The sequence below is a fragment of the Lepisosteus platostomus genome, chromosome 6 (assembly GCF_059453375.1).
Source record: "Lepisosteus platostomus isolate fLepPlt1 chromosome 6, fLepPlt1.hap1, whole genome shotgun sequence".
NCBI lineage: Eukaryota > Metazoa > Chordata > Actinopteri > Semionotiformes > Lepisosteidae > Lepisosteus > Lepisosteus platostomus.
This window is the reverse complement of record NC_142616.1, coordinates 18,123,656-18,149,456: the sequence shown is the minus strand read 5'-3', so window position 1 is coordinate 18,149,456 and position 25,801 is coordinate 18,123,656. Positions and strand designations below refer to the sequence as shown.

The 25,801-nt window shown below is 51.7% G+C and overlaps 2 protein-coding genes across 5 annotated transcripts in view; one reads left to right on the top strand and one right to left on the bottom strand.

Annotated features, from left to right (window-relative positions):
* Positions 1–10,041, bottom strand: part of adka (adenosine kinase a) — a 131,332-nt gene extending 121,291 nt beyond the window's left edge. For 2 of the 3 annotated variants that reach the window (XM_088634535.1, XM_088634537.1), the window contains exons 1-2: positions 9,885–10,041; positions 5,378–5,452 (exon numbers count right to left, since the gene is read on the bottom strand). In XM_088634535.1, the coding sequence (XP_088490661.1) occupies positions 5,378–5,452; positions 9,885–9,940 (131 nt within the window). In that variant the 5' untranslated portion in view covers positions 9,941–10,041. Of the gene's footprint in view, positions 1–5,377; positions 5,453–8,247; positions 8,401–9,884 lie in introns of those variants that run through there. The other variant, XM_088634536.1, reaches the window with a different exon arrangement.
* Positions 10,042–10,214: 173 nt separating this feature from the next.
* On the top strand, positions 10,215–24,798 carry ap3m1 (adaptor related protein complex 3 subunit mu 1). Of its 2 annotated transcripts, XM_088634533.1 has the most exons (10): positions 10,215–10,378; positions 10,489–10,536; positions 10,983–11,265; positions 12,621–12,792; positions 13,020–13,157; positions 13,724–13,809; positions 14,271–14,404; positions 16,153–16,360; positions 16,789–16,933; positions 23,494–24,798. In XM_088634533.1, exons 3-10 carry the CDS (start codon positions 10,993–10,995, stop codon positions 23,592–23,594), a joined length of 1,257 nt encoding a protein of 418 aa, XP_088490659.1. In that variant the 5' UTR covers positions 10,215–10,378; positions 10,489–10,536; positions 10,983–10,992; the 3' UTR covers positions 23,595–24,798. The 2 variants fall into 2 exon arrangements, with proteins under 2 accessions (XP_088490659.1, XP_088490658.1); XM_088634532.1 differs by lacking the exon at positions 10,489–10,536 and having other exon boundaries at positions 10,223–10,378.
* The last annotated feature ends 1,003 nt before the right edge of the window (positions 24,799–25,801 follow it).

Below are 25,801 nucleotides of genomic sequence, written 5' to 3'. Positions count from 1 at the left end.
GTTGTTGAAAACACTGCACCAAATCATACTTTGAACCTCAAAAATGTCAACAGGACAACTTTATTATTCAAACATACAACTGTAGGATGTCTAGCACTTATCCCCTTAAAAAGCTTTGATAACTATTTTCAACTACTAAGGATGTAGCAGAAGGCTCGAAAGGGCAATTAGCACTTTTCTGCAGCACAGTTAAACTGAACGTTATCAAGCCTTTCCTCAATATGGGGAAAAGAAAGTAAGAGAATCCCAATAGAGAGCAGCCACTGTTCATACTCACGTTTATCCTTCTGTCCAGGGAAATCTTCGTGGAAACAAGAGGAGCATTAACAGAAAACTGTTTTACCCTTTTAAGAGTGTTGTCAAATACGGCTCTGCTCCTCTAATGCGTAACATGCTGATCTATATCAGCACCCTGCATAGTAGCTTGTTCAACATGAGCTGCTATCCTCTCAATCTCAGGCTGATGTAACATGGGTGCCCTCAAGAGATCAGCCAGGTGACTGTACCCTGAAGGAAAGCACAGATCTGGAGTAGGTGATGGCAGTTTAATCAGCTACTTATTTGCCTACAGGTGTTCAACAGGAAACCTGCAGACAAAGAGCAAATGCATAGAGGAATAGAGGAAGACCCCTTGAAACACAGAAGAAAATCAATTCTGACTCTTTACAGTCCACAACACGGGCACACAGAGTTGAATTGAGATCTTCACTGAAATGCATACATGAAGCATTTTACTTTAAAGATAGGTGAACTTTACAATTTGTTGAAACTATAGAATTATGCTATGCTCATTACAGACCACCTGCTACTCGGAGTGGGACTGCATCAGGGCAGAAATCACTGCTGTGGGCATTCTGGGAGACTGTGGTGCTTGTTCCCATCCTTGGCCTTCACTCAAGGCAAAGAGCTCCGACAGGAACAGCCAATCAGCAGTCCCCGCAGCGGCAGATCACACCAGACGAGGCCGAGCCACATTAACAGAGTCGCCAGCTGACACATCATGGCCAACTGAAATATTTCGACTCAGGCAAAAGAAACTGTCCAATGAGCTTCTGTACAGTACAAAAAGCTTACAGCTCTAAAGCCAAGGTTTTGGGTAACTGAATCATCTCCAGTCCATGAAATGATAACCAACAGAAAAAGAGCCCCTTCCCAGTAAAAAGAAAAATCAATATTTACCTTTATCAAGCGTTACAGTGAGTTCAAAGCGGCAGTTTTTGGTAAAGACCCAACAGGCTTTCTCATTACAGAAAGATTCACATTTAAACAGTGAACAGGGAGAAAAAAAAAAACTTTCACCCAGTCAATGTGTGTCACCCGGCTTCACACAACACAGATCCAGATCTGGAAACACATTGAGGGGATTTATCCTGGCCAGAAAGTGCAACAAAAGTGAGGTTATGGAAGCCACTCACCCATTTCGCCACCCTAAATCTACTGACTTAAACACACAGGGTTGATTTCTCAGTCCAGCTTGCTTTCAGTTTTAAAAGGTTCATGGTATCCTGAGAACTCGCTCACAATCACAGAAGGACTCCAAGAGCACTGAGTTCCTGGAGAGGCTCCGCCACCTTTCTAGCCTGTGGAGCAGGAACCACGGCTTTCTCAACAGTAATGTCCTCCGGCGCACAACAGCACACACAGCTGCAAGAGTCATGAACAGCCAAGAGCTGTCACATGTCTCTGCTGGAAGACATTTACTACCAGCACAAGTATTTTCATTAACAGATAACGGGAACAAAGTCATGCTGTTTAAGAACAAAAAAAAAAGGCAGTTCTGCTTTTTTGCATGAGGTTACCTAAAAAGCATTGCGCTATAGCTCCTCGATTGCAATCTAAGTGAGGAGAACGACAGTTCTGCCAAGTCAAATCACACGCCTTTCAGGGCAGTGTCGCCAGTTCATCGAGACATTGCCTACATTTTGATGTCTATCCATGTACCTTTCCTCAGCTTACATCCCAGGCAGGGCAGGAAATGTTCTTTCATTCACAGGAACACTTTAGTCTCCTGGGTTCATTCTGCCAAATAACTTTTTAAATGTGCATGTAAAATGAGATCTTTATATTACCCAGCCTAATTTTTGGTAAACAAACGGGGCTAAAAATGTTTTCCTCTCTCTTGCTTGAAGGAAAGAGGCCTAATTTAAAACTGGAGCACAAATAACAGGTGAGAAACAGAAAAGTTGGTACCTCAGAACATCAATCTGTTCAGCACAGTCAATAACGACTGTTTAATTATTTTTTTTAAATCCACACTATTGGACGACTCACGGTTGGCTTTTGAGGTTTTGTTTTTGTGAACAAGGTTTTGACTTACAAAATCATGAATGCGTGATTAATATGGAGAGCTCGGACATATCTGTGTAGAAAACTGAAGCCAGAAGAGTTCACAAGCTGCAGAAAGCGAGTGGAAGGGTGAAAACATGAGTGGGAAGTACAGGAAGTGTTGTCCGAGGCTCCTCCTCACAGAGGAAGAGGAATCCTGCTTGTTCAAGCTGGACCCATGAACCGCCAAACAAGGACTTCAGAAAAACTGGGGTGAGCTCAAGAGAAGCATGGCGAGGCACAGAAACCTAACACACGCAAATGAAACGCTCAAGTTAATCCCATGCTGAAATGCAGAAAGAACATTTCGGCTGTTGAGTCATCCTGAAGTGCGTTCCTTCTCTACTTTTCAGCGTGGAATTAACCTTCGTTCGCAGCCAACACGTGCTCTGGACTCAAACTAAAATATGCCTTTGCATGAACTTTGCTTTAACCTTTCCGACTGCGTGCCAGCTGTTTGTATTCCAAAACCCTGTGACCAGCGGCCTAAGATTTTAAAGACCGAGTGGGCAAGAAATCATCCTGCGTCAGACCAGAGAGCCTAGTGTGGGGAAATGCCATGCGGAGAAAAAAAGATCAATAAGATTGCAGTTCACACAGAACAGCTGGAAACCGGTGGGTGATGCAGATCAAGATTGCACAAGCTGGATATCAACTCGCATCAACAACAGCGCAGGGCTTATAGTTAATGATTTCAATCTTCTCAAGTGCGGAACTCAAAAGTTGAAAACCTCGCAGAAAAGTATGCAGATTTAAAAGCTGTTCACTTGCACTGTATGCATGACCAATCCTCGCTCCTCCATTTCAGCTTTTAAACATACGTCCCATGGAAACGAAGGGCTGAGAAAAATGAAACAATGATAGGCCATATTAAAGTACAAGTATGACCGAGTACCCTATTTCAAACGGAACACCTGCTTTATAGGGCATTGTTCCTTATTAAATACAGAGATTGAATCTTGAGTTAATTCACTCATACAGGCTTAATCAGCTCAGCAGTTAATCCAGGGAGAACAAGGGGTTTATGCACTTAAAGCCTTTAAGAAACTCACAGGGTTCTTACTTGCTTCTAAGCCTCTGCGTGTTGGCAAAGGTCTTTAATTCGCCGGACGTTGCTGAACGATAACCAAAGTTTAGACAGGTCACTTACGCTAAAAATCCATCACTTAATTAAAAATCTGCACTAAAAGAGGCTACTGAAAGCAGTCTTCCCATCTCTCCTCAAATACCGCTCACAGTCGAGCCACAGGCAGTGCCTGAGCAGCGAGAGGGCGCCGAGCCGCTGCAGTTCGGGCGGCTGGCAGGGGCCCAGCGCGAGCAGGTCGGTTACAAAATCCCATCTCCTTGCCCAGCTGGAGTTCACTTCCAAAACGCATACCTGGGCAAGACCAGCCCGGCATCGGCTGGTTCACCACCCACAGCCCTTCCACTTCCGCTCCTCTTCAACAGTAAACCGCTAAGGCTGAAATAACTTTGCGGTCACGTGAAATGTAAAAACACACTCCCCCTGACTCCCCTTGCTCTGTTTGTTGGGATGCAAAAATAGTTCATTGTACACTATTGCACAATGCAAGAAAGTTGCAGACTGTGCATTTTCAGCTAAGACAAGTAACATCTACTGGCGCTGGTGAAACTGGAGTAACAGAGAACCCAACAACATTTATAATACTGTTTTTTATGCACAAAGCTATTTAAGCCACTCAGTTAAAAACATCTCTATGAAGGTGCACATTGCTGAAATGAATTCGACAAATCTTCACTTTGAGGTCCAGTCCAACATGCCTAGTCAACTTAAACCTTGTTTACATAACGGGAATCATTAACTCCGCACTTCTGCACCTGTTTCCATCCAACTGGAAACTGAGAGTAAGTGCATTACAACTTGAGAGCACTGGACCTCATCCAGCTGTTGGGGAAACAGAAATGGCTGGATGAGATCCTTGGATCAATTAACTTTCTAAAGTTAAAAGGAGTTTGACGAGCCAAACGGCCACCTCATTTCCAAACGCCCCTTCATTAGCAATCCCCACAGTGCTGGGTGTCTTAGCCTCTTCCTAAACAGCAAGGAAAGCTGAGCTCACTCTCCTGGCCGTGCACTTGAGTCTGATAAGTACACTCCTTGCATCTCGGCTGACTTCCCTACCACAGATAACTCCTCGTAATCTCACTGCCACAGAGGACTGCGCCCTCCGAAGGAAACACAGAGCTGCCCTCTCCCACAGCAAAGACCAACGCCTTGCTTTTAGTCAGCTGCTGGTGGACTCGAACATGCCATTAGCCACTCTCCAAACTGCCCACACACACACACAACTCCTCAGTAGAGGGGCTGTCATGAATCGTCTGTAACCTGCAGGTTCACGGTCGACGAGGGTTAACCACTATCAATTTAGAAACCGCTGAAATCCGCACATCACTTCAAAACGAACCCTAAAAACATTTTACTCATTCAGGGAATTATCACTGTACATGGAATTTGGTAGCACACCCCAATAAGTGGCTGCAGCTCTGTCAAGTCTGACTATGAAAATTAAAAACTCGAATAACTTGTTATGACCCATAACCTCACCTGATTTACATTTGACACTGGAAAGACAGGTTCACAACATACGTGCCTAATTACATGGCAGCTTTTAGAGTTCCTTTTCTCTGTACCATGACATAGCCCTCTCTGGACCAGCTGCCACTTCTAATATACCAACATGCTGGTCAGAACTGTACTGCAGAGCCCCTAGACCACAGAAGGGGACCGTCCATCTGTCACTTCTCTTCAAACACTTCCTGCCTGAAGTCTGCTCTGCCTTGTTCAGTTCAATTAAAAGCAGCTGGTAAAACAAGCCTTGGCTTTCACACGTGCAGCGGCAGTCGGATGACTTGGGGTACCGCAGTGCGGTGATTTCGGACATGCGCACACCTGTAGGGGAGCAGCGCCGGCGTCTCCTCCCGCCCAGCGGGGACAACGCTCTGCACCCTCCATCTGGGGAGCGAGCTTGACCAAACTGAGCTCCCCCGCGGTCTAGGGGCCCTGGGTGTAAGTGGGTGTATAAAGACTCACTTGTCGAGGAAGTCCTTGTCCACCACAGCACAGATGTCTAGAAGTGGATTCCCCAGTCCAAAGAGCGCGTTTTGGCTGAAAAGAAAAAAAAACACACACATTTCGATCACGCCATGCGGGAAATTCCAGCGACGCGCTCTTGTCCGAGGTAGAACGGCTCACGAGACCCTCACGGGTCCTTCCCTAAGGAGCAGTGCGCAGTGAAGAGCACAACTCACCTTGGAGGAAAAAAAACGGTAATTGGCGACAGTTTTTCTGCCCTTTATTTGAGACGAGCCTTTCACCTGGCAGTCCAAAGTCAATTTCACTGACCACTGTTGAACATTTGTCGTGATTAATGTACATACCAGAGCCTATTTTATCGCAATCACACTTCGTCCTCCTATGGTCACGAAGTAGTGAAGAGTCACGGTATGATCGTCCAGGCTGCACTGTTTACACAAACCATTAATTCCACACAAATGCAATTACATCAATAAATACAGTAAGTGGTTGACTAACAGCTTCCTTCCATTTAGCAGTACTTTTAGAAAACCACACATTGACTGCGAGAATCAATAAATGAAATACCCTCCATTTTACAGAGATTATATTAAATTTTAAAATATGAATCTGAACCACGGGACCGTGACCACTTTTAACTTTCAAGTCTCTGTAAATTAGCAAGAAAGTAAAGGCTGCTGACATTTCACTCAATTGTGTTCTCCAAGAAGAGAAAGACACCCACCCTTTCCTTTGTTTTCATCTGCTACCTGTATCTAAAATGTTCACACTTAATGTAAACAGAAATGACACCAAGATGTGTGAACAAAACCCCTGTGCATAAATACCCTCCTACAGAACCCCGGCATTACAGAAATATTCCAAGAAAAAGAAGGGAGAGAAAGGAACATTTCTGCAGGAAAGTCACGGCAAGTCATGTATAAAATTTAAAACGCTTATGTAAGACACTATATTTAACCGCAGCTGTCTCAAGGGTGGATAAAGCATTAAACCGTGAAAGACCGAGAAAGGTTTTCCATCTCCATGCTCTGTGCTTCTGAAGGGCCCTCACTCCAGAAGCCGACCCCCCTCCCCTCCTGACACTGGTCGCTCTGTACTGCGGAGGAGACAGCCGAACGTCAGGATTCACGGACCTTCCTCGTTCCCCCTCAACACGCGCTCGCCCTGACTCGCCCTCGCCCCGAGGAAACGACTCTCCCAGAAAACCAGCAGGGACTCGACTCGGCTTCACGCGTACCAGCTGCAGTGCCCCGGGCCCTGCAGAACGGTCGAGTGTTTGCGATGTAGATGGTCAAGCGCAGGGTAATGCCAAGCAGAAAAGGAGAAAGGCTTTCCGCTCCTGGGCCTTCTTCAGGCGCGAGAGAGCTCCCGCCTCCTCCTCCTCTTCAGCCTGGGATTAGCATCTGCTTGTCGCTCCTCCGCCAGCGCACACAGAGGCAGGTCCAGATTTTCCCCACATGTCAACAGGAAAGAAGGAGGACCGGCTCTGCCCGTGTCCCACCGCCACTGCAGCAGAGCCCGAGCACGGCCTTCTGGAACCACACTCGCCACGTGCTGTACAGCAGAAAGCCCTCGTGCACCCCTATCAGAACCCTAACAAAAGGGCCGCCTTAACGAGACGGCAGCGTGAAACAACGTTTCCTCACATCGCGTTCCACCCCCAAAACTTTCAAAACTATTTCCTGGCTGCAGGCTAGATTAGACCAATATAAATGTGAGATTTTTCATTTTGGCAGCAATGAGGTTTCCCCAGCACAGAGGACTGTAAAACTTCCAGCACGTTCTCGGAGTCATTAAGTCATCCCTGGGAGGGCAGGAAACTTCTTTCAAAAGCAGATGAAAAGAAACAGTTCCCTCCTGCATCAGGTTGCGTAGTTGACCTCACACAAAGACAGGCCCCTACATTTTTTTTTTACCATTAACAATCCGGTTTGGACAGTTGCAGGAATTTAACTATTTTACCTCCCCCCAAGGACTGAACTAAAAAAAAGATGTTGCAACCACACATTTATGCAAGTTAAGTCATGAATATGGACTCCAACTTTATCCAAGTGGTGCACAGAACCTACAACACACTTTTAAAACATTTAACACTGAAATGTTGTGAACAGTCACCACATAAGTCAGAAGTTTAAGACCAATAAGACAGCAAAAAAAAAACCACACCATGTAACGTCCCGAATTCCAAAGCACTGCTCCATCTAATCTCCCAGCGATCCCTGCTAGAAGACACCAAGGAGCACATATGCTGCAAGACAAACTGCTGTGCTGGAGCCTCTCACAACAGGTGGAGATTTCAGGCCATTCCGAGCTATGCACTCACCAAAACCCAGAAATGCTTGTCGGTGCGAATTCCAAACTGCATATCAACCGCCTACAGCTAGTTCTCTTGCACCTTACGGCTATATGCAAGATGCATGAGAGTAAAAACGAATCATTCTAAAAAACATTACCATTAGCATCATGGGCGGGATGTCTGTGCATGGCCATAAAGAAAACATCCACATCTCAAACTTAAAAACAAACACGAATTTCTACTGCAAGTCAAAAAAAAATGAAGGGCTCGTGCTCCGAACAAGAATGTGATGTGCATTAACTTTTCCAACCCCACCCACGCGCAATTAACTCATCTGCGTGCACGCAGAACGTAGTTTCAACATGTCAAAACCTTCGTCTGAGACCGATAAAATGCCATATCTGTATCGCTGCCGATCAACGATCTTCATGTTGGTCACTATGCAATGCCACATCAAATAAATCTAATACATGCACGGTATGCTCTTGCACGCCTGCAGTCTGCAGTAGACCATCACTGACCTGTCACCGCCACTAATGCCCCCTAATGCTCCGTATCAAGGCATCATTACCTTATTGCGGGCATGCTCGCTAGCGAGAGGTCCTGGCGCAGCCGGGTGACAAGCAGCAGACAGGCTCCCCCGTGTTAATCTGAGCAGAAAGCCAGCCGCGGCAGCGTGCTCTCTGTATCAGTTTGCCCCTGAAACCGGAACCCCCGCCTGTATTCTTGAATTGATTGGCCGACACACAAGGGGGCGGGGCGGATTATATACCACGTCCGCGGTTGGCTGCGTCATTGTCGCTCGGGGTCCTAGAACTGCACATTTTTGTTAGAAGTGGGAGACGTCGCCGTCTTGAATGCAAAAGTGATATGCACTGCCTAGCAAGTCCCATCTCGCTAAACTCTGTGATGTCTGCTCCTTACACGCTGCAAAGAAGGATCAAGGCCCAAGTTGCGTGTTTCACGGGGGGGGGAAAAAAAGATTTTAATACATTCGAATTCGTTTTCTGAAAACCCCTTTCACTATGTTAAAGACGTGGAAGGCGTTTTGTATGAATTTTGTGCTCCCGCAATCGTAGCAGAACAGTTTGAAACACTCATCTGACATGATTCTGCGTGCTGCAATCCAAGACTTGCGATCCTGAGATCACTAAATTCTTAATGTAAACAGTTCATTTCAGCTCGATTCTCAACAAGTTAACTAATCGACGACTTAAAACAGAAAAGTGGATGCATTTATACAATCCACCGAGTCCCCGATATCAAACACCTGAAGCCAGACATACCTAGCACAGTCAAGGAGTTTGTAGCAATAACTTTAAAATTGCTGTTTAAATTCATCATGACTATTCAATTGATCGCGTGGGGGGGGGGGCTAATTTACAATGGAGATTTGTGAGAACTTCGGGGGAAAAAAACATCTCATGCCAATTAAAGCAAATATAAAAAAAGGCATTTGAACTCCTAAGACCTTTCCTCCTAAAGGCGCGCAACCTGTTCAACTCCTTGCCAAAAACTTCGCCCCTCTAGCGATTAGCTGCCCCGCGGCACCTCCCCGCCCCGCCGGCTGACCAGCCGCTTACCCAGCGAGCGCCGGGGTCAGCTCCGACCTGCGCGGCTTGTGTAACAGGGAGACGTCAGCCCCCGCCGCGCGGCTCGCCGCTACACATAACAAAAGACACGTGGAGGGAACTCTGCACTGTGCAGCGCGAGCAGGCGACCTTCCGGGCTGCACGCTCACCGCCCCGGCATGTTCAAGGCAGCTCGGAAGCGCTGCCGCTTTGCGCTATCCATGAACATAGAGATAGAAACAACAGAGCCTTCCTCGGCCACCGCTAAGCAGTTATAATTAGCCAGCGAAGGGTGCATTCATGCTCCGAAATGCACGCAATTCATCTGTTTTAATCAAGACGGTAGACTTAACTAACGCTATAATACTTTTTAAAAATGGACCCGATTCTTAAGATTATTTTCACTACAATAATACTCCCCTTTGCCCTGGACTAGACGACTGTTTATCTAGTATCCACAAGCATAAGAGTACTTGAAAATTGATGGTAACTTTTACTTTTTTAAATAAGAACCCGGTTCCCATCAAAACCCCCCATCCCAAACACAACCCGCAGAGCCCGGTGTAACGAACGGGTTAATTTCTCTCAAATAAGTGCGAGCGGTGCACTCAGTTAATAAAGCGGTTTTCCGGACTACCTGAGCTCCTTTTCCTCCAGCTTCGGTTTCTTTGCTTGGGGTTCCTCCGATGCCATCTTCAGCGTACGTCTGCCTGAGCCACCTTGACCAAAAGAGCCAAGAAAAAGTCGTGGGGGAAAAAAAAGGAGTTAAAAACGGCTAAGTTGTCCGCGGAGAACGCCTGAGTGTAGCCGCCGCGAAGGAGCTGCTCTGTCGTTCTTGACCGAATTCAAAGGGAAAATCCGTATAGCTTATAATAAAATAAAATTACAAAAAAAAGTTAAATTCGCACTTGGATAAAGTACTTGCCGTTTTTGTCCCGTCTCTGAGCGCAGGCTGCAGGCACAGAAGTCGGTACTCTCGCAGGGGTCCATGCGGGAGCACAGCGCGGCCATATTGCCACACCGCAGAAGCGGAACTGAGCTCGCACTTCAAGGTACTGGATTGCGCTACTTTATATCTTTCTGCGGGAGGATTTCTTTCGTTTAACCCGGATCGAGGAAATCGGCAGGCTCGTAAGTAGCAAGATTTTTTAAAATGATTAAATTTTAGTTACAGCGGGGCTTTGGTTGTGTTCCCCGCATCAAATACTCGAGACAGACAAAGTTTTTGGTTAAATCTACAGGTTGTCTTCTGTACACAGAGACCGGGCTACTTGAGAGAAAAAAATCATGTAAGATTTAAGTCTGAGCACATTTGCGTGGTTTTAAGTGACGCTGTACTTCGTTATCTATGGCTCACTGGTGCTGTTTTATCAAACTTTCCTATTTTAATTCCACTGGCCTGTTGCACACTTCTCCCTACGTCCTGCGTTTACCTGCACCCGGGCGATGGGGGCTGATCTCTGTCAGGGATTAAGTTTTTTAATTAACTAGTTGACAGCCTCGGCTAACGGCCTGGACTCCGAGGCGCCGGCGAAGTGTGCACAGCAAGAGTTTCACTGTCGAGGTGAGCCGTCCGTATCGCCCCGCAGACAGAAACCCCCGGATTAAACTTTTACTCAGTGGGAACGTTATGGTAGCGTTTACCCCGGGCGGTGGAGAAAGAGCAAACCCAGCCAGGCTGCCGAGACGAAGCTGTAACTCATCGGCTGCTTTTGAACCTTGGCGTTTTCTCCAGCCCGACCACCATGATCCACAGCCTGTTCCTGATCAACCCCGCGGGCGACATCTTCCTGGAGAAGCACTGGAAAAGTGCGGTGAGCCGCTCCGTGTGCGACTACTTTCTGGAGGCGCAGGGCAAGGTGTCCGAGCCGCAAAACGTGCCGCCGGTCATCCCCACGCCACACCACTACCTCATCAACATCCTCCGCGGCAAGATCTTCTTCGTGTCCGTCAGCCAGACCGAGGTGCCGCCCCTCTTCGTGATCGAGTTCCTGCATCGCGTGGCGGAGACGTTTCAGGTGAGCCGTCGCGCGGCCTCGGTTGGGGTGGGGGGTCGATTTTAACTCTTTCTTTAAAAAATACAAGTTTGTGCTTTGTGCACGGATTGATGTAGCTGACCCTTGTCTGGGGTAACGGTCGATAAAAGCGTTTCTCTGGAGTATTGCTTTCCGTCTTCATCGGAAGTATTTCTTCAGTTAAAGGGAGGTGCGGGTGAAATTTGCATTTTGCTTTCCCCTTTTCTTCATAAGAACTCCTTATATAAAATAATAATAATTGTTGTCCGTGGGAGGTAACACGCAGGTAGCACACCTAGCCCTTGTTCGGGGTACTCGGGTCTCTTCTGGTTTTTGTTCCAGCTGCGTTCTTAATCGCAGGGTAATCGATTTCAGTTTGCTGTTTCAGCTCTTATAAAATAAGATCACTTTATTAGCCATATACAGTTTCTTGCATTAGGAATTCGTCTATTTCTCATACCCCAGCTTGCTCTCCATGAGACATACAGGCAGGGAGAGAAGCTTGGGGTCAGAGCGCAGGGTCAGCCATTGTACAGCGCCCCTGGAGCAGCTGGGGTGAAGGTCCTTGCTCAGGGGCCCAACGGAGTAGGATTCCTCTGCCGGCCACGGGATACGAACCGGCAACCTTCCACCCACAGGTGCAGCCTTAGCCACAGAGCCACCACTCCGCTCTTAGAGAGCTGAGTGGCATTTGTACCTGGAGTTGACCCTTTGTCTGCTCGTGAGCATTACAGTTTCTTTCATTCAGGTGTGTCAACAGAAAGGTAACCAGCTCAACTTGTGCAGATGGGAAAAAATTACTGCAAGTGCTTGTTAATGTCTTTGCCACCTGTCTAGTATCCTGTACCTGTATCAAGCTATCAACCTTGTATCATCTATTATAAGTGCTGGTTAGCCATAAATAAGCAAATTCCTAATACGTTTATAAAGTCACTCCTAATTTCCTGTATAATGAGGTTTTTGGAGCAATACACTTGAATGAGGGGTGCTTTTTAAATCAAAACCCAAATGTTTAAATGATTCAACGAAATTGCGAACTCCCAAACAGGCCCGTTATAGGCATCAGGCAGCTCCAGCGATTCAAAGCACAGCTGGGACAAAAACCAGTGGGCAAAGAGTGTCTTATCTCCTCAGGTGTGTTGATAGGGTTGGCCCAGGTGACTGTTTCATGCTTGGGGGGGGGGGGAGGGGGAATTCTGACCCAGGGTCTGAGCTGGGAACTAACAGGGAATTAAACTAGGATGATGCGTCATTTCACTTTCTACTGTACTATCAGAAAGGCAGGCAGGGCCGAATGGCCTCCTCTTTTCTATTTTTCTTGTGTTCTGAAGTGTGTTTTGTGTGTCTTTCCAAAACAGGATTACTTTGGAGAGTGCTCGGAGGCTGCTGTAAAAGACAATGTAGTTATTGTGTATGAGCTTCTTGAGGAGATGCTAGATAATGGCTTTCCTTTGGCTACAGAGTCAAACATCTTGAAAGAGCTGATCAGACCGCCCACGATCCTGCGCTCTGTTGTCAATACCATCACAGGTAAATCCCGAAAGCCCCCTGTACTTTCCCCCCACAGCCTTGCGCCACGTCACGGGGAAGTTCTGCAGAGTTCAGAACCCCCAGAATAATAAGTGGAATCTTTTTTTTTTTTTTACAAAAACACTAGTTTGGAACTTATTCACCAGGGACTGATGGTCTCTTTCCACTTTGTTTTGTGCGTTTTGAGTGGTCTCCATGGAAATGCTGCAATCCTCTAAATATTGCAGGCAGCAGCAATGTTGGGGAGACGCTGCCGACTGGTCAGCTGTCCACTATCCCCTGGAGGAGGGCCGGGGTCAAGTACACTAACAACGAAGCTTACTTCGACGTGGTGGAGGAAATAGATGCCATTCTGGACAAGTCAGGTACAGTCGTGATGCTTCACGCTGGTGCGCGTGCACATGATTTTACCTGTTACACTGTCACACACAAAGCTGGAGTCAAGCACTCGTGTGAAGTACTTCTGGACACGCAAAAAATGATGTTCTGTCCTGAAAAGGTGTTTTCTGTTGTTTCACAAGGAGAGAGTCTGGTTTTTCAAAGATGTCATCCTGCAGTAACTTTGACACCGAGCTGTGCTCCAACTCCTGACAAGCACAGTTGCTGTCTGTCTGACCGACTGCGTTGCATAGCACATTGTGCCAGTCTAGATAAGGTTGTCACTCTCCCTTAGCAAAGGAAACACTTGTGCAGGCTGCTTTCGGTTATTAATTTTCTTCTTCTTCTGAGGTTGTAATGCACAATGATTTACTCTAATAAAATGGCTAGCATCAGATTCTAAATAAAAACGGGAGGTTAAGATACCTCAGCCACTCATTTCAGTGAGAAGGTTATTATTGAAAAAACAATGTCCGCTGTTGAAATGCTGACTGCACTTTTGCCGTAGATTTGTAAAATGGCGCAAAGGAATTGTTCTCTCTGGTTTTGACAGGCACAACAGTGTTTGCAGAAATCCAGGGCGTTGTAGATGCTTGCGTCAAGCTGTCAGGAATGCCAGACCTCACACTGTCTTTCATGGTAAGAAATTGCACTGGCGCAGTGACATTGTTTTTCAGCCTGGTACCAGGCTAGAGAGAGTGGAAGATACAAATAGGGGTGTGTGCTTTTTTTAGGCACATGTGACTGTTCTAGGCTACATTGAGCACGCAAGGACAGGTTGCACGTGTGACTGTTCTAGGCTGCGTTGAGCGTGCAAGGACAGGTTGCACGTGTGACTGTTCTAGGCTACGTTGAGTGTGCATGGACCAGCTGTGTGTGTGACTGTTCTAGGCTACGTTGGGCGTGCAAGGACCAGCTGTGCGTGTGACTGTTCTAGGCTACGTTGGGCGTGCAAGGACCAGCTGTGCGTGTGACGGTTCTAGGCTGCGTTGAGCGTGCCAGGACCAGCTGCGTGTGTGACGGTTCTAGGCTGCGTTGAGCGTGCAAGGACCGGCTGTGCGTGAGGCCCTTACAAACGGTGTCCTGTTGTGCTGCCCCAGAACCCCAGGCTGCTGGATGATGTGAGTTTCCACCCTTGTGTGCGATTCAAGCGCTGGGAGTCAGAGCGTGTCCTGTCCTTCATTCCCCCCGACGGAAACTTCAGGCTCATGTCTTACCACGTCAGTGCCCAAAAGTAAGTCATTGTGTTCACAGTGGCTCTGACAAAATTCTGGGAAGCTCAATGTCACCGAAATAAATTCCGTTTTACGGTGTACCATTCATCAGCTTTTTACCAAGATGGCGCTGAAAAGAGGTGACATGTTGTGTGCAGCTCCTCACAGATTGTACTCTGTGTCCTGTAGTGTGTTATCATTGTTGATTTTAAACACACAAACAATTACTGCAGTAATCTCATAAGACCGACACGCTCTTTTGAACTCCACATGAAGAGTTCCAGACATGTTTCAGTATTTTGCACCTTGAACAGCTATCTGGAACAAACCTTCCTTTGTCCACCGCGCATCTGGCTCACCTGACTCTTCAGGATGAAAGCACCGAACAAGAACCAAATAGCGTGGAACGCAGAAGCTTGGCAGACCCAGAGGCCTCCGAGTAAGACTGAAACGCAGCAGCTTTCAAACTTCACTCCCCAGCATTCTTCCGGTGAACGTCTGATTGCTGGGAAATAAACTAGATGAACTCGCAGCGAGGTTGATCTATCGGCGGGACACGAGAGACCGCTGCCTGTCTCGCCCCAGAATGACCTGATCCTGCCATCCAGCTCGATGGTTTTTCCATACATCACATGGAATCCACCAGAAAGGGGAAGGGACGTGGTGGGTGCTTTCTGATAAACAACTCATGGTGTTGAGATGCGGCGATCCTATCTCACTTTTGTTCCCCCATTCTGGAATACCTGATGGTGGAATGCTGCCCATTCTACCTGCCGCGAGCGTTTTCCTCAATCGTCGTGACCGCGGTTTACAAGCAGACACCCGACTTGCACTCGACAAACTATATACTGTAATTTAATTAACGGACACGAAACTGCAGGCCCTGATCCTATACCTTAGCTGGGGATTTCAATCAGGCCAACGTTAAGAAAATACATCCACAATATTGTCAGCACGTACCTACTAGAGGCATTAACACTCTGGACCACTGTTGCACTCCCGTCAGGGATGCCCAACACTCTTTCCCTCGCCTGCATCCCAGCCGATCAAATCACCTGTCTGCGCTCATACTTCCTGTTTACAAGCAGAAACAGAAGTGAGAACCCGGTCGCGACAACGGTACAGTGCTGGTCCAAGGAGACGGAGGAAGTACTGCAAGTACTGCTTTGAGTCTGTGGACTGGACCATGTTCAAAGACGCATCATCCAACCTGAACGAGTACACGTCGCTCGTTACAGACTTTATCAAGTAATGTGTGGAGGACTGTGTATCTACAAAAATAATGTGGGTTTTACCCAACCAGAACCCACGGATTAACCACGAAACCCATTCCATGCTAAAGACAGAGGGCTTCTAAGTCAGGCGGTTTAGATTTATACAAGAACACCAGGTACAACCCCCGGGAAAGCCATCAGAAGCACTAAAAAAAATGCAAGAGCAGGCTAGAACTTCACTTTAAAGTGATGAAACTGTCACGGTTCTAACCTGAAAAAAAAGCTCAGTGGTAAATTGCTTACCTTCTGTGTGCCTGTGTTCAGTCGTGGTGAACACGCTTTATATGAAGAACTCCTCCTTGTCAAAACGGAACATAGGATTCTCAACAGCTGTTCCATACCACACGTCTGATACAACTGTACTTGTGTTGGGAGGACTTGGTGATTGTTTCCAGGTTGAGTGTTTGGCTGAGCTCATAAGCACTTTATGGGGAAAATTGACTTTTTCATTCTCAGACCTTCAGTGTTGTTGGATTTTTTTTTTTCTATCGTAGCTTGGTAGCTATCCCCGTGTATGTGAAGCACAACATCAGTTTCCGGGAAAACGGGTCTTTGGGCCGGTTTGACGTGACGGTGGGGCCCAAGCAGACGATGGGGAAGACGGTGGAGGCCGTGGTTGTGACGGTCCACATGCCGAAGGTGGTGCTGAGCGTCAACCTCACCGCGACCCAGGGCACCTCCACCTACGACCCAGTGACCAAGGTAACTGTCCTGAACCCGAGCTGAAACCTCCAGGGGGTGTTCTGAACACAGGGTGCCAAGGGCATCGCCTCTGTGTTCGGGGTACACAGCACAGCCTTGCCATGTGTCTCCCTGTGGAGGGCAAAAAGCCCAGAGAGACCTGCACAGCTGCTGCGGCAGCCCTGAGGATCAGCAATAAACAATAAACAGAGTTTATTCCTGAGAATGCTGAGGAGGAAGAAGCAACATTTTGCCGTAGGTGTTTTTTCTCTCAACCGTTCAGCAAGGAATTAACCTTTACTTGTTCATTTACAGCCGGCGTACACTGACGCAACTCCCCCAGTCAAACTTAATATAAAGTTGTTGGAATGTATTGTGCACCGAAGTTCAACTGCAACAAATCAGTTCCAAAAAACAATGTTTCTTCATTGATTTCCTTTTCTTCTCAGATCTTAACGTGGGATATTGGAAAGATTAACCCCCAGAAGCTGCCAAATCTCAAAGGGACAGTGTGTCTGCAGTCTGGGGCTCCGAAGCCAGAGGAAAATCCCACTCTAAGCTTCCAGCTAAAGATCCAGCAGCTGGCGATTTCAGGTAGGGCCACTGCAGACGGGCGAGGGAGTGGTGTCAGCGTGAGGGGCCGGGGAGTGGGGTCAGGTGGTGTCGGGGTGAGGGGCAGTAGAGGCGGGGCAGTGGGGTCAGGTGGTGTCAGGGTGAGGGGCAGTAGAGGCGGGGCAGTTGGGTCAGGTGGTGTCAGGGTGAGGGGCAGGGGAGTGGGAGTGGGGTCAGGGTGAGGGGCAGTAGAGGCGGGGCAGTGGGGTCAGGTGGTGTCAGGGTGAGGGGCAGTAGAGGCGGGGCAGTGGGGTCAGGTGGTGTCAGGGTGAGGGGCAGTAGAGGCGGGGCAGTTGGGTCAGGTGGTGTCAGGGTGAGGGGCAGGGGAGTGGGAGTGGGGTCAGGGTGAGGGGCAGTAGAGGCGGGGCAGTGGGGTCAGGTGGTGTCAGGGTGAGGGGCAGTAGAGGCGGGGCAGTGGGGTCAGGTGGTGTCAGGGTGAGGGGCAAGGGGGTGGGGTCAGGGTGAGGGGCAGTGGGGTCAGGTGGGGTCGGCGCGAGGGGCGGGGGAGTGGGGTCAGGTGGTGTCAGGGTGAGGGGCAGTAGAGGCGGGGCAGTTGGGTCAGGTGGTGTCAGGGTGAGGGGCAGTAGAGGCGGGGCAGTGGGGTCAGGTGGTGTCAGGGTGAGGGGCAGTAGAGGCGGGGCAGTGGGGTCAGGTGGTGTCAGGGTGAGGGGCAGTAGAGGCGGGGCAGTTGGGTCAGGTGGTGTCAGGGTGAGGGGCAGGGGAGTGGGAGTGGGGTCAGGGTGAGGGGCAGTAGAGGCGGGGCAGTGGGGTCAGGTGGTGTCAGGGTGAGGGGCAGTAGAGGCGGGGCAGTGGGGTCAGGTGGTGTCAGGGTGAGGGGCAGGGGAGTGGGAGTGGGGTCAGGGTGAGGGGCAGGGGAGTGGGATTGGGGTCAGGGTGAGGGGCAGTAGAGGCGGGGCAGTGGGGTCAGGTGGTGTCAGGGTGAGGGGCAGTAGAGGCGGGGCAGTGGGGTCAGGTGGTGTCAGGGTGAGGGGCAGTAGAGGCGGGGCAGTTGGGTCAGGTGGTGTCAGGGTGAGGGGCAGGGGAGTGGGAGTGGGGTCAGGGTGAGGGGCAGTAGAGGCGGGGCAGTGGGGTCAGGTGGTGTCAGGGTGAGGGGCAGTAGAGGCGGGGCAGTTGGGTCAGGTGGTGTCAGGGTGAGGGGCAGGGGAGTGGGAGTGGGGTCAGGGTGAGGGGCAGTAGAGGCGGGGCAGTGGGGTCAGGTGGTGTCAGGGTGAGGGGCAGTAGAGGCGGGGCAGTTGGGTCAGGTGGTGTCAGGGTGAGGGGCAGGGGAGTGGGAGTGGGGTCAGGGTGAGGGGCAGTAGAGGCGGGGCAGTGGGGTCAGGTGGTGTCAGGGTGAGGGGCAGTAGAGGCGGGGCAGTGGGGTCAGGTTGAGGGGCAGTAGAGGCGGGGCAGTGGGGTCAGGTGGTGTCAGGGTGAGGGGCAGTAGAGGCGGGGCAGTGGGGTCAGGTGGTGTCAGGGTGAGGGGCAGTAGAGGCGGGGCAGTGGGGTCAGGTGGTGTCAGGGTGAGGGGCAGTAGAGGCGGGGCAGTGGGGTCAGGTGGTGTCAGGGTGAGGGGCAGTAGAGGCGGGGCAGTTGGGTCAGGTGGTGTCAGGGTGAGGGGCAAGGGGGTGGGGTCAGGGTGAGGGGCAGTAGAGGCGGGGCAGTTGGGTCAGGTGGTGTCAGGGTGAGGGGCAGTAGAGGCGGGGCAGTGGGGTCAGGTGGTGTCAGGGTGAGGGGCAGTAGAGGCGGGGCAGTGGGGTCAGGTGGTGTCAGGGTGAGGGGCAGTAGAGGCGGGGCAGTTGGGTCAGGTGGTGTCAGGGTGAGGGGCAGGGGAGTGGGAGTGGGGTCAGGGTGAGGGGCAGTAGAGGCGGGGCAGTGGGGTCAGGTTGAGGGGCAGTAGAGGCGGGGCAGTGGGGTCAGGTGGTGTCAGGGTGAGGGGCAGTAGAGGCGGGGCAGTGGGGTCAGGTGGTGTCAGGGTGAGGGGCAGTAGAGGCGGGGCAGTGGGGTCAGGTGGTGTCAGGGTGAGGGGCAGTAGAGGCGGGGCAGTTGGGTCAGGTGGTGTCAGGGTGAGGGGCAGGGGAGTGGGAGTGGGGTCAGGGTGAGGGGCAGTAGAGGCGGGGCAGTGGGGTCAGGTGGTGTCAGGGTGAGGGGCAGTAGAGGCGGGGCAGTGGGGTCAGGTGGTGTCAGGGTGAGGGGCAGGGGAGTGGGAGTGGGGTCAGGGTGAGGGGCAGGGGAGTGGGATTGGGGTCAGGGTGAGGGGCAGTAGAGGCGGGGCAGTGGGGTCAGGTGGTGTCAGGGTGAGGGGCAGTAGAGGCGGGGCAGTGGGGTCAGGTGGTGTCAGGGTGAGGGGCAGTAGAGGCGGGGCAGTTGGGTCAGGTGGTGTCAGGGTGAGGGGCAGGGGAGTGGGAGTGGGGTCAGGGTGAGGGGCAGTAGAGGCGGGGCAGTGGGGTCAGGTGGTGTCAGGGTGAGGGGCAGTAGAGGCGGGGCAGTTGGGTCAGGTGGTGTCAGGGTGAGGGGCAGGGGAGTGGGAGTGGGGTCAGGGTGAGGGGCAGTAGAGGCGGGGCAGTGGGGTCAGGTGGTGTCAGGGTGAGGGGCAGTAGAGGCGGGGCAGTTGGGTCAGGTGGTGTCAGGGTGAGGGGCAGGGGAGTGGGAGTGGGGTCAGGGTGAGGGGCAGTAGAGGCGGGGCAGTGGGGTCAGGTGGTGTCAGGGTGAGGGGCAGTAGAGGCGGGGCAGTGGGGTCAGGTTGAGGGGCAGTAGAGGCGGGGCAGTGGGGTCAGGTGGTGTCAGGGTGAGGGGCAGTAGAGGCGGGGCAGTGGGGTCAGGTGGTGTCAGGGTGAGGGGCAGTAGAGGCGGGGCAGTGGGGTCAGGTGGTGTCAGGGTGAGGGGCAGTAGAGGCGGGGCAGTGGGGTCAGGTGGTGTCAGGGTGAGGGGCAGTAGAGGCGGGGCAGTTGGGTCAGGTGGTGTCAGGGTGAGGGGCAGGGGAGTGGGAGTGGGGTCAGGGTGAGGGGCAGTAGAGGCGGGGCAGTGGGGTCAGGTGGTGTCAGGGTGAGGGGCAGTAGAGGCGGGGCAGTGGGGTCAGGTGGTGTCAGGGTGAGGGGCAAGGGGGTGGGGTCAGGGTGAGGGGCAGTGGGGTCAGGTGGGGTCGGCGCGAGGGGCGGGGGAGTGGGGTCAGGTGGTGTCAGGGTGAGGGGCAGTAGAGGCGGGGCAGTTGGGTCAGGTGGTGTCAGGGTGAGGGGCAGTAGAGGCGGGGCAGTGGGGTCAGGTGGTGTCAGGGTGAGGGGCAGTAGAGGCGGGGCAGTGGGGTCAGGTGGTGTCAGGGTGAGGGGCAGTAGAGGCGGGGCAGTTGGGTCAGGTGGTGTCAGGGTGAGGGGCAGGGGAGTGGGAGTGGGGTCAGGGTGAGGGGCAGTAGAGGCGGGGCAGTGGGGTCAGGTGGTGTCAGGGTGAGGGGCAGTAGAGGCGGGGCAGTGGGGTCAGGTGGTGTCAGGGTGAGGGGCAGGGGAGTGGGAGTGGGGTCAGGGTGAGGGGCAGGGGAGTGGGATTGGGGTCAGGGTGAGGGGCAGTAGAGGCGGGGCAGTGGGGTCAGGTGGTGTCAGGGTGAGGGGCAGTAGAGGCGGGGCAGTGGGGTCAGGTGGTGTCAGGGTGAGGGGCAGTAGAGGCGGGGCAGTTGGGTCAGGTGGTGTCAGGGTGAGGGGCAGGGGAGTGGGAGTGGGGTCAGGGTGAGGGGCAGTAGAGGCGGGGCAGTGGGGTCAGGTGGTGTCAGGGTGAGGGGCAGTAGAGGCGGGGCAGTTGGGTCAGGTGGTGTCAGGGTGAGGGGCAGGGGAGTGGGAGTGGGGTCAGGGTGAGGGGCAGTAGAGGCGGGGCAGTGGGGTCAGGTGGTGTCAGGGTGAGGGGCAGTAGAGGCGGGGCAGTTGGGTCAGGTGGTGTCAGGGTGAGGGGCAGGGGAGTGGGAGTGGGGTCAGGGTGAGGGGCAGTAGAGGCGGGGCAGTGGGGTCAGGTGGTGTCAGGGTGAGGGGCAGTAGAGGCGGGGCAGTGGGGTCAGGTTGAGGGGCAGTAGAGGCGGGGCAGTGGGGTCAGGTGGTGTCAGGGTGAGGGGCAGTAGAGGCGGGGCAGTGGGGTCAGGTGGTGTCAGGGTGAGGGGCAGTAGAGGCGGGGCAGTGGGGTCAGGTGGTGTCAGGGTGAGGGGCAGTAGAGGCGGGGCAGTGGGGTCAGGTGGTGTCAGGGTGAGGGGCAGTAGAGGCGGGGCAGTTGGGTCAGGTGGTGTCAGGGTGAGGGGCAAGGGGGTGGGGTCAGGGTGAGGGGCAGTAGAGGCGGGGCAGTTGGGTCAGGTGGTGTCAGGGTGAGGGGCAGTAGAGGCGGGGCAGTGGGGTCAGGTGGTGTCAGGGTGAGGGGCAGTAGAGGCGGGGCAGTGGGGTCAGGTGGTGTCAGGGTGAGGGGCAGTAGAGGCGGGGCAGTTGGGTCAGGTGGTGTCAGGGTGAGGGGCAGGGGAGTGGGAGTGGGGTCAGGGTGAGGGGCAGTAGAGGCGGGGCAGTGGGGTCAGGTTGAGGGGCAGTAGAGGCGGGGCAGTGGGGTCAGGTGGTGTCAGGGTGAGGGGCAGTAGAGGCGGGGCAGTGGGGTCAGGTGGTGTCAGGGTGAGGGGCAGTAGAGGCGGGGCAGTGGGGTCAGGTGGTGTCAGGGTGAGGGGCAGTAGAGGCGGGGCAGTTGGGTCAGGTGGTGTCAGGGTGAGGGGCAAGGGGGTGGGGTCAGGGTGAGGGGCAGTAGAGGCGGGGCAGTTGGGTCAGGTGGTGTCAGGGTGAGGGGCAGTAGAGGCGGGGCAGTGGGGTCAGGTGGTGTCAGGGTGAGGGGCAGTAGAGGCGGGGCAGTGGGGTCAGGTGGTGTCAGGGTGAGGGGCAGTAGAGGCGGGGCAGTTGGGTCAGGTGGTGTCAGGGTGAGGGGCAGGGGAGTGGGAGTGGGGTCAGGGTGAGGGGCAGTAGAGGCGGGGCAGTGGGGTCAGGTGGTGTCAGGGTGAGGGGCAGTAGAGGCGGGGCAGTGGGGTCAGGTGGTGTCAGGGTAAGGGGGAGGGGAGTGGGAGTGGGGTCAGGGTGAGGGGCAGGGGAGTGGGATTGGGGTCAGGGTGAGGGGCAGTAGAGGCGGGGCAGTGGGGTCAGGTGGTGTCAGGGTGAGGGGCAGTAGAGGCGGGGCAGTGGGGTCAGGTGGTGTCAGGGTGAGGGGCAGTAGAGGCGGGGCAGTTGGGTCAGGTGGTGTCAGGGTGAGGGGCAGGGGAGTGGGAGTGGGGTCAGGGTGAGGGGCAGTAGAGGCGGGGCAGTGGGGTCAGGTGGTGTCAGGGTGAGGGGCAGTAGAGGCGGGGCAGTTGGGTCAGGTGGTGTCAGGGTGAGGGGCAGGGGAGTGGGAGTGGGGTCAGGGTGAGGGGCAGTAGAGGCGGGGCAGTGGGGTCAGGTGGTGTCAGGGTGAGGGGCAGTAGAGGCGGGGCAGTTGGGTCAGGTGGTGTCAGGGTGAGGGGCAGGGGAGTGGGAGTGGGGTCAGGGTGAGGGGCAGTAGAGGCGGGGCAGTGGGGTCAGGTGGTGTCAGGGTGAGGGGCAGTAGAGGCGGGGCAGTGGGGTCAGGTTGAGGGGCAGTAGAGGCGGGGCAGTGGGGTCAGGTGGTGTCAGGGTGAGGGGCAGTAGAGGCGGGGCAGTGGGGTCAGGTGGTGTCAGGGTGAGGGGCAGTAGAGGCGGGGCAGTGGGGTCAGGTGGTGTCAGGGTGAGGGGCAGTAGAGGCGGGGCAGTGGGGTCAGGTGGTGTCAGGGTGAGGGGCAGTAGAGGCGGGGCAGTTGGGTCAGGTGGTGTCAGGGTGAGGGGCAGGGGAGTGGGAGTGGGGTCAGGGTGAGGGGCAGTAGAGGCGGGGCAGTGGGGTCAGGTGGTGTCAGGGTGAGGGGCAGTAGAGGCGGGGCAGTGGGGTCAGGTGGTGTCGGGGTGAGGGGCAGTAGAGGCGGGGCAGTGGGGTCAGGTTGAGGGGCAGTAGAGGCGGGGCAGTGGGGTCAGGTGGTGTCAGGTTGAGGGGCAGTAGAGGCGGGGCAGTGGGGTCAGGTGGGGTCGGCGCGAGGGGCGGGGGAGTGGGGTCAGATGGTGTCAGGTTGAGGGGCAGTAGAGGCGGGGTAATGGGGTCAGGTGGTGTCAGGGTGAGGGGCTGTAGAGGCGGGGCAGTGGGGTAAGACTTGAGCTGACCTAATATGACACGACAGGTGTGATGGACAGAGCCTCCTAGCTCGCATGGCTACGGCTGTTTAACTTCCTCACGCTGCCTTAAGGAAACATCTGGGTCTTGTAGTATACAGGATCTACAGCAGTTGCCCTGGCACATGTCTCTGTTACATAGCTAATCACAGAGATAAGGGTTAAGGTGTCAGAAAGTATGCAGTATGATTTGCTTTTGTCTCATGGCAACAATTGTAGATGCACAAATGACCAAAGCATTGAAGCAATGTTGCATTCTGGGTGTTCTAAAAATGAAATATATAAAAAAATGCCTTTACTAGCATGTTAAACATCTTTTCTCTTTATTTTGTGTAGGTCTGAAAGTGAATCGTCTCGACATGTTCGGAGAGAAATATAAACCCTTCAAAGGAGTCAAATATGTTACCAAAGCAGGGAAATTCCAAGTTAGGACATGAAGAGTACTACCAAAGGGATCGTCTGTATTTAAATTATCAAGTAATCAAATATTATTTCTAACTTTATATGGTCAGTAAGTGCCAAATTGACAACATTGCTCCAGTCCTGTCCTCCTTAGGTGCTGTTCGGTAGTGTAGTCTGTGCTGGAAAGTCTTAATCGAAGACAGTTTCTCTTCCTGCTCCTTGTTCCACAGGACACCTCTGCCAGCTGGGTGTCATTGTGCTTGCACAGGCTGTTAATGTGTTCAAGGCCCTTGGAACAGATGGCAGTTTGGCTAATTCTGTACCTTCAGTAACAGTAAAGGTTATCCTCGCACTCTATAAACATCGGTCCATTTGCTGTGTAGTAAAATGGGGATTTTAAAAAGTTGACCTTTGTCATCTATGTAAATCCGATCAATAGTCTTTTTTTTTCTTATGGATTATTTAAAAAGTATATTTTATTTTTTAAGGGAAAATGTGGACCAAAAACTATGCCAAGTTAGGGTAAACTACATTCACAATTTATCATTATCTGAAACTCCAAGGTGTTCTGACAGTGTAGGAAGAAAATCCAGTAACCATGCCTAAGATGAGCAGCAGCATGAATATACGTGTTCATATGCATGTTCCTGTCTGCAGCACAGACATGACTGCTTGTGTGAGGAGTGAACTGAGCTCATAGTCTGGACCCCCTTCTTTCTAGAGGTCACTCTTTTGAATAGGCTATAACTTTATTTTAAGCAATGCCCTTAATTTAAAATCCGATTAAACATTACCATGTTATAGTGGCCTTACTGTAGTCATGCAGCAGAGGGTCTGGTGCAGACCTGCACTTTTTACAGAGTTTTCGGAAACCATTCTTTAAGACGAGGCAAACCCTGTTCTCTGCTTGTGGTACTTGGATACAGCCGCATAGAAGCACTATACAAAACTGTGGACTCAAGCTGGGGTGGGGTTGCATCATTAACCTAGAATTGTTTTCATTTTATTTTTCTTGTACAATTATGAAAACATTTACAAAGTTATAAGTTTTGTACAATTATGGTCAGGGTGAAATGGGGAAGAAAGGAAGCTTTCTGGAGATTTTATAAACTAAAATCCTTTTTTGTTGTTGTTTGTTGGGGATTAATGGATGGTGTTAATCAAGTGGGTACATTAGTTGCAAGAGAAGAGCTGTCATTTCTATTTATATTATGTTTATAAAGCATTTATAAACTTTAAGATGCATTGTGTGGCCGTTATTTCTTTTTCAAAGCTCATGTTGCGTATCCTTGCAAGTACTTTTTGATCTTCAACAGCTGTGGGAGTTGATGGTAGACCGAGGCCTTCTGTACAGGGTGCATTGATTGAGCTTTGGTCTGTGTAGGTCCTAATGCCCCAGCATATATTTTAAAAAAGGCATGGTCCTTTCTATGAGACATTAAACGGAGGTCCTGACTCTGTGGTCATTAAAAATCCCAGGGTCTTGCTTGAAAAGATTAGGGGTGTAACCCTGGTATTCTGGCCAATTTCCTCTTTACCCATCATGGCCTCCTAATAATCCCCATCTCTGAACTGGCTTCATCACTCGGTTCTCCTCCCCACTGATAGCTGGTGTGTGGTGATTGTACTAGAGCACTGTGTCTGCCATTGCATCATTCAGGTGGGCCTACACATTGGTGGTGGTGGAGGGGAGTCCCCATTACCCATGAAGCATTTTGAGTGGAGTGTCTAGAAAAGCACAAGCAATTGTATCTGTTCAAAAGAACTACACTGTGGAGCAGAAGTACAAGGGAATAGATTCCAGATGTGGCCACCAGAGGGTATCTGTTCAGAAGGAGCAGATTCCAGATTCAGCTTAGTGATCCTGTCTGTCCTGCTCTAATCATATTTCTTGGGATCATGGTTGATCTCATTGATCCACCATGCACAGGTTTTGCAGCAAAGGGAAGCTATGTAACCACTATTTTTACAATACAAAAAACAGCAACACTGGCTGTCTGAACTTCACCCACAACCCCTGTCAGCTCCGTAATTGCAGGAAGTAGAGGTGCAAAGCAGGACGAGGCTCAAACTGGGCATACCAATATGGTTATAAAATGTTTTATTACCCAGGCCCATGACAGCTGCACTTGATTGTCAAAAGTCACCGCAGGAAATAGCACACAATCTGTGGGATTTCCAATCTTACCTAAAACAAATGCATGTAAAAACTGGACATACAATCGATTGAAATGTATTAAAA

Bases quoted from the DNA above. Each gene is read 5' to 3' on its own strand.
- ap3m1 (XM_088634533.1), top strand. From the start codon at position 10,993: ATGATCCACAGCCTGTTCCTGATCAACCCCGCGGGCGACATCTTCCTG. The intron at 12,793-13,019 runs GTAAATCCCGAA...TAAATATTGCAG, and splicing joins TGTTGTCAATACCATCACAG to GCAGCAGCAATGTTGGGGAG. The intron at 16,361-16,788 runs GTAACTGTCCTG...TTTTCTTCTCAG, and splicing joins CCTACGACCCAGTGACCAAG to ATCTTAACGTGGGATATTGG.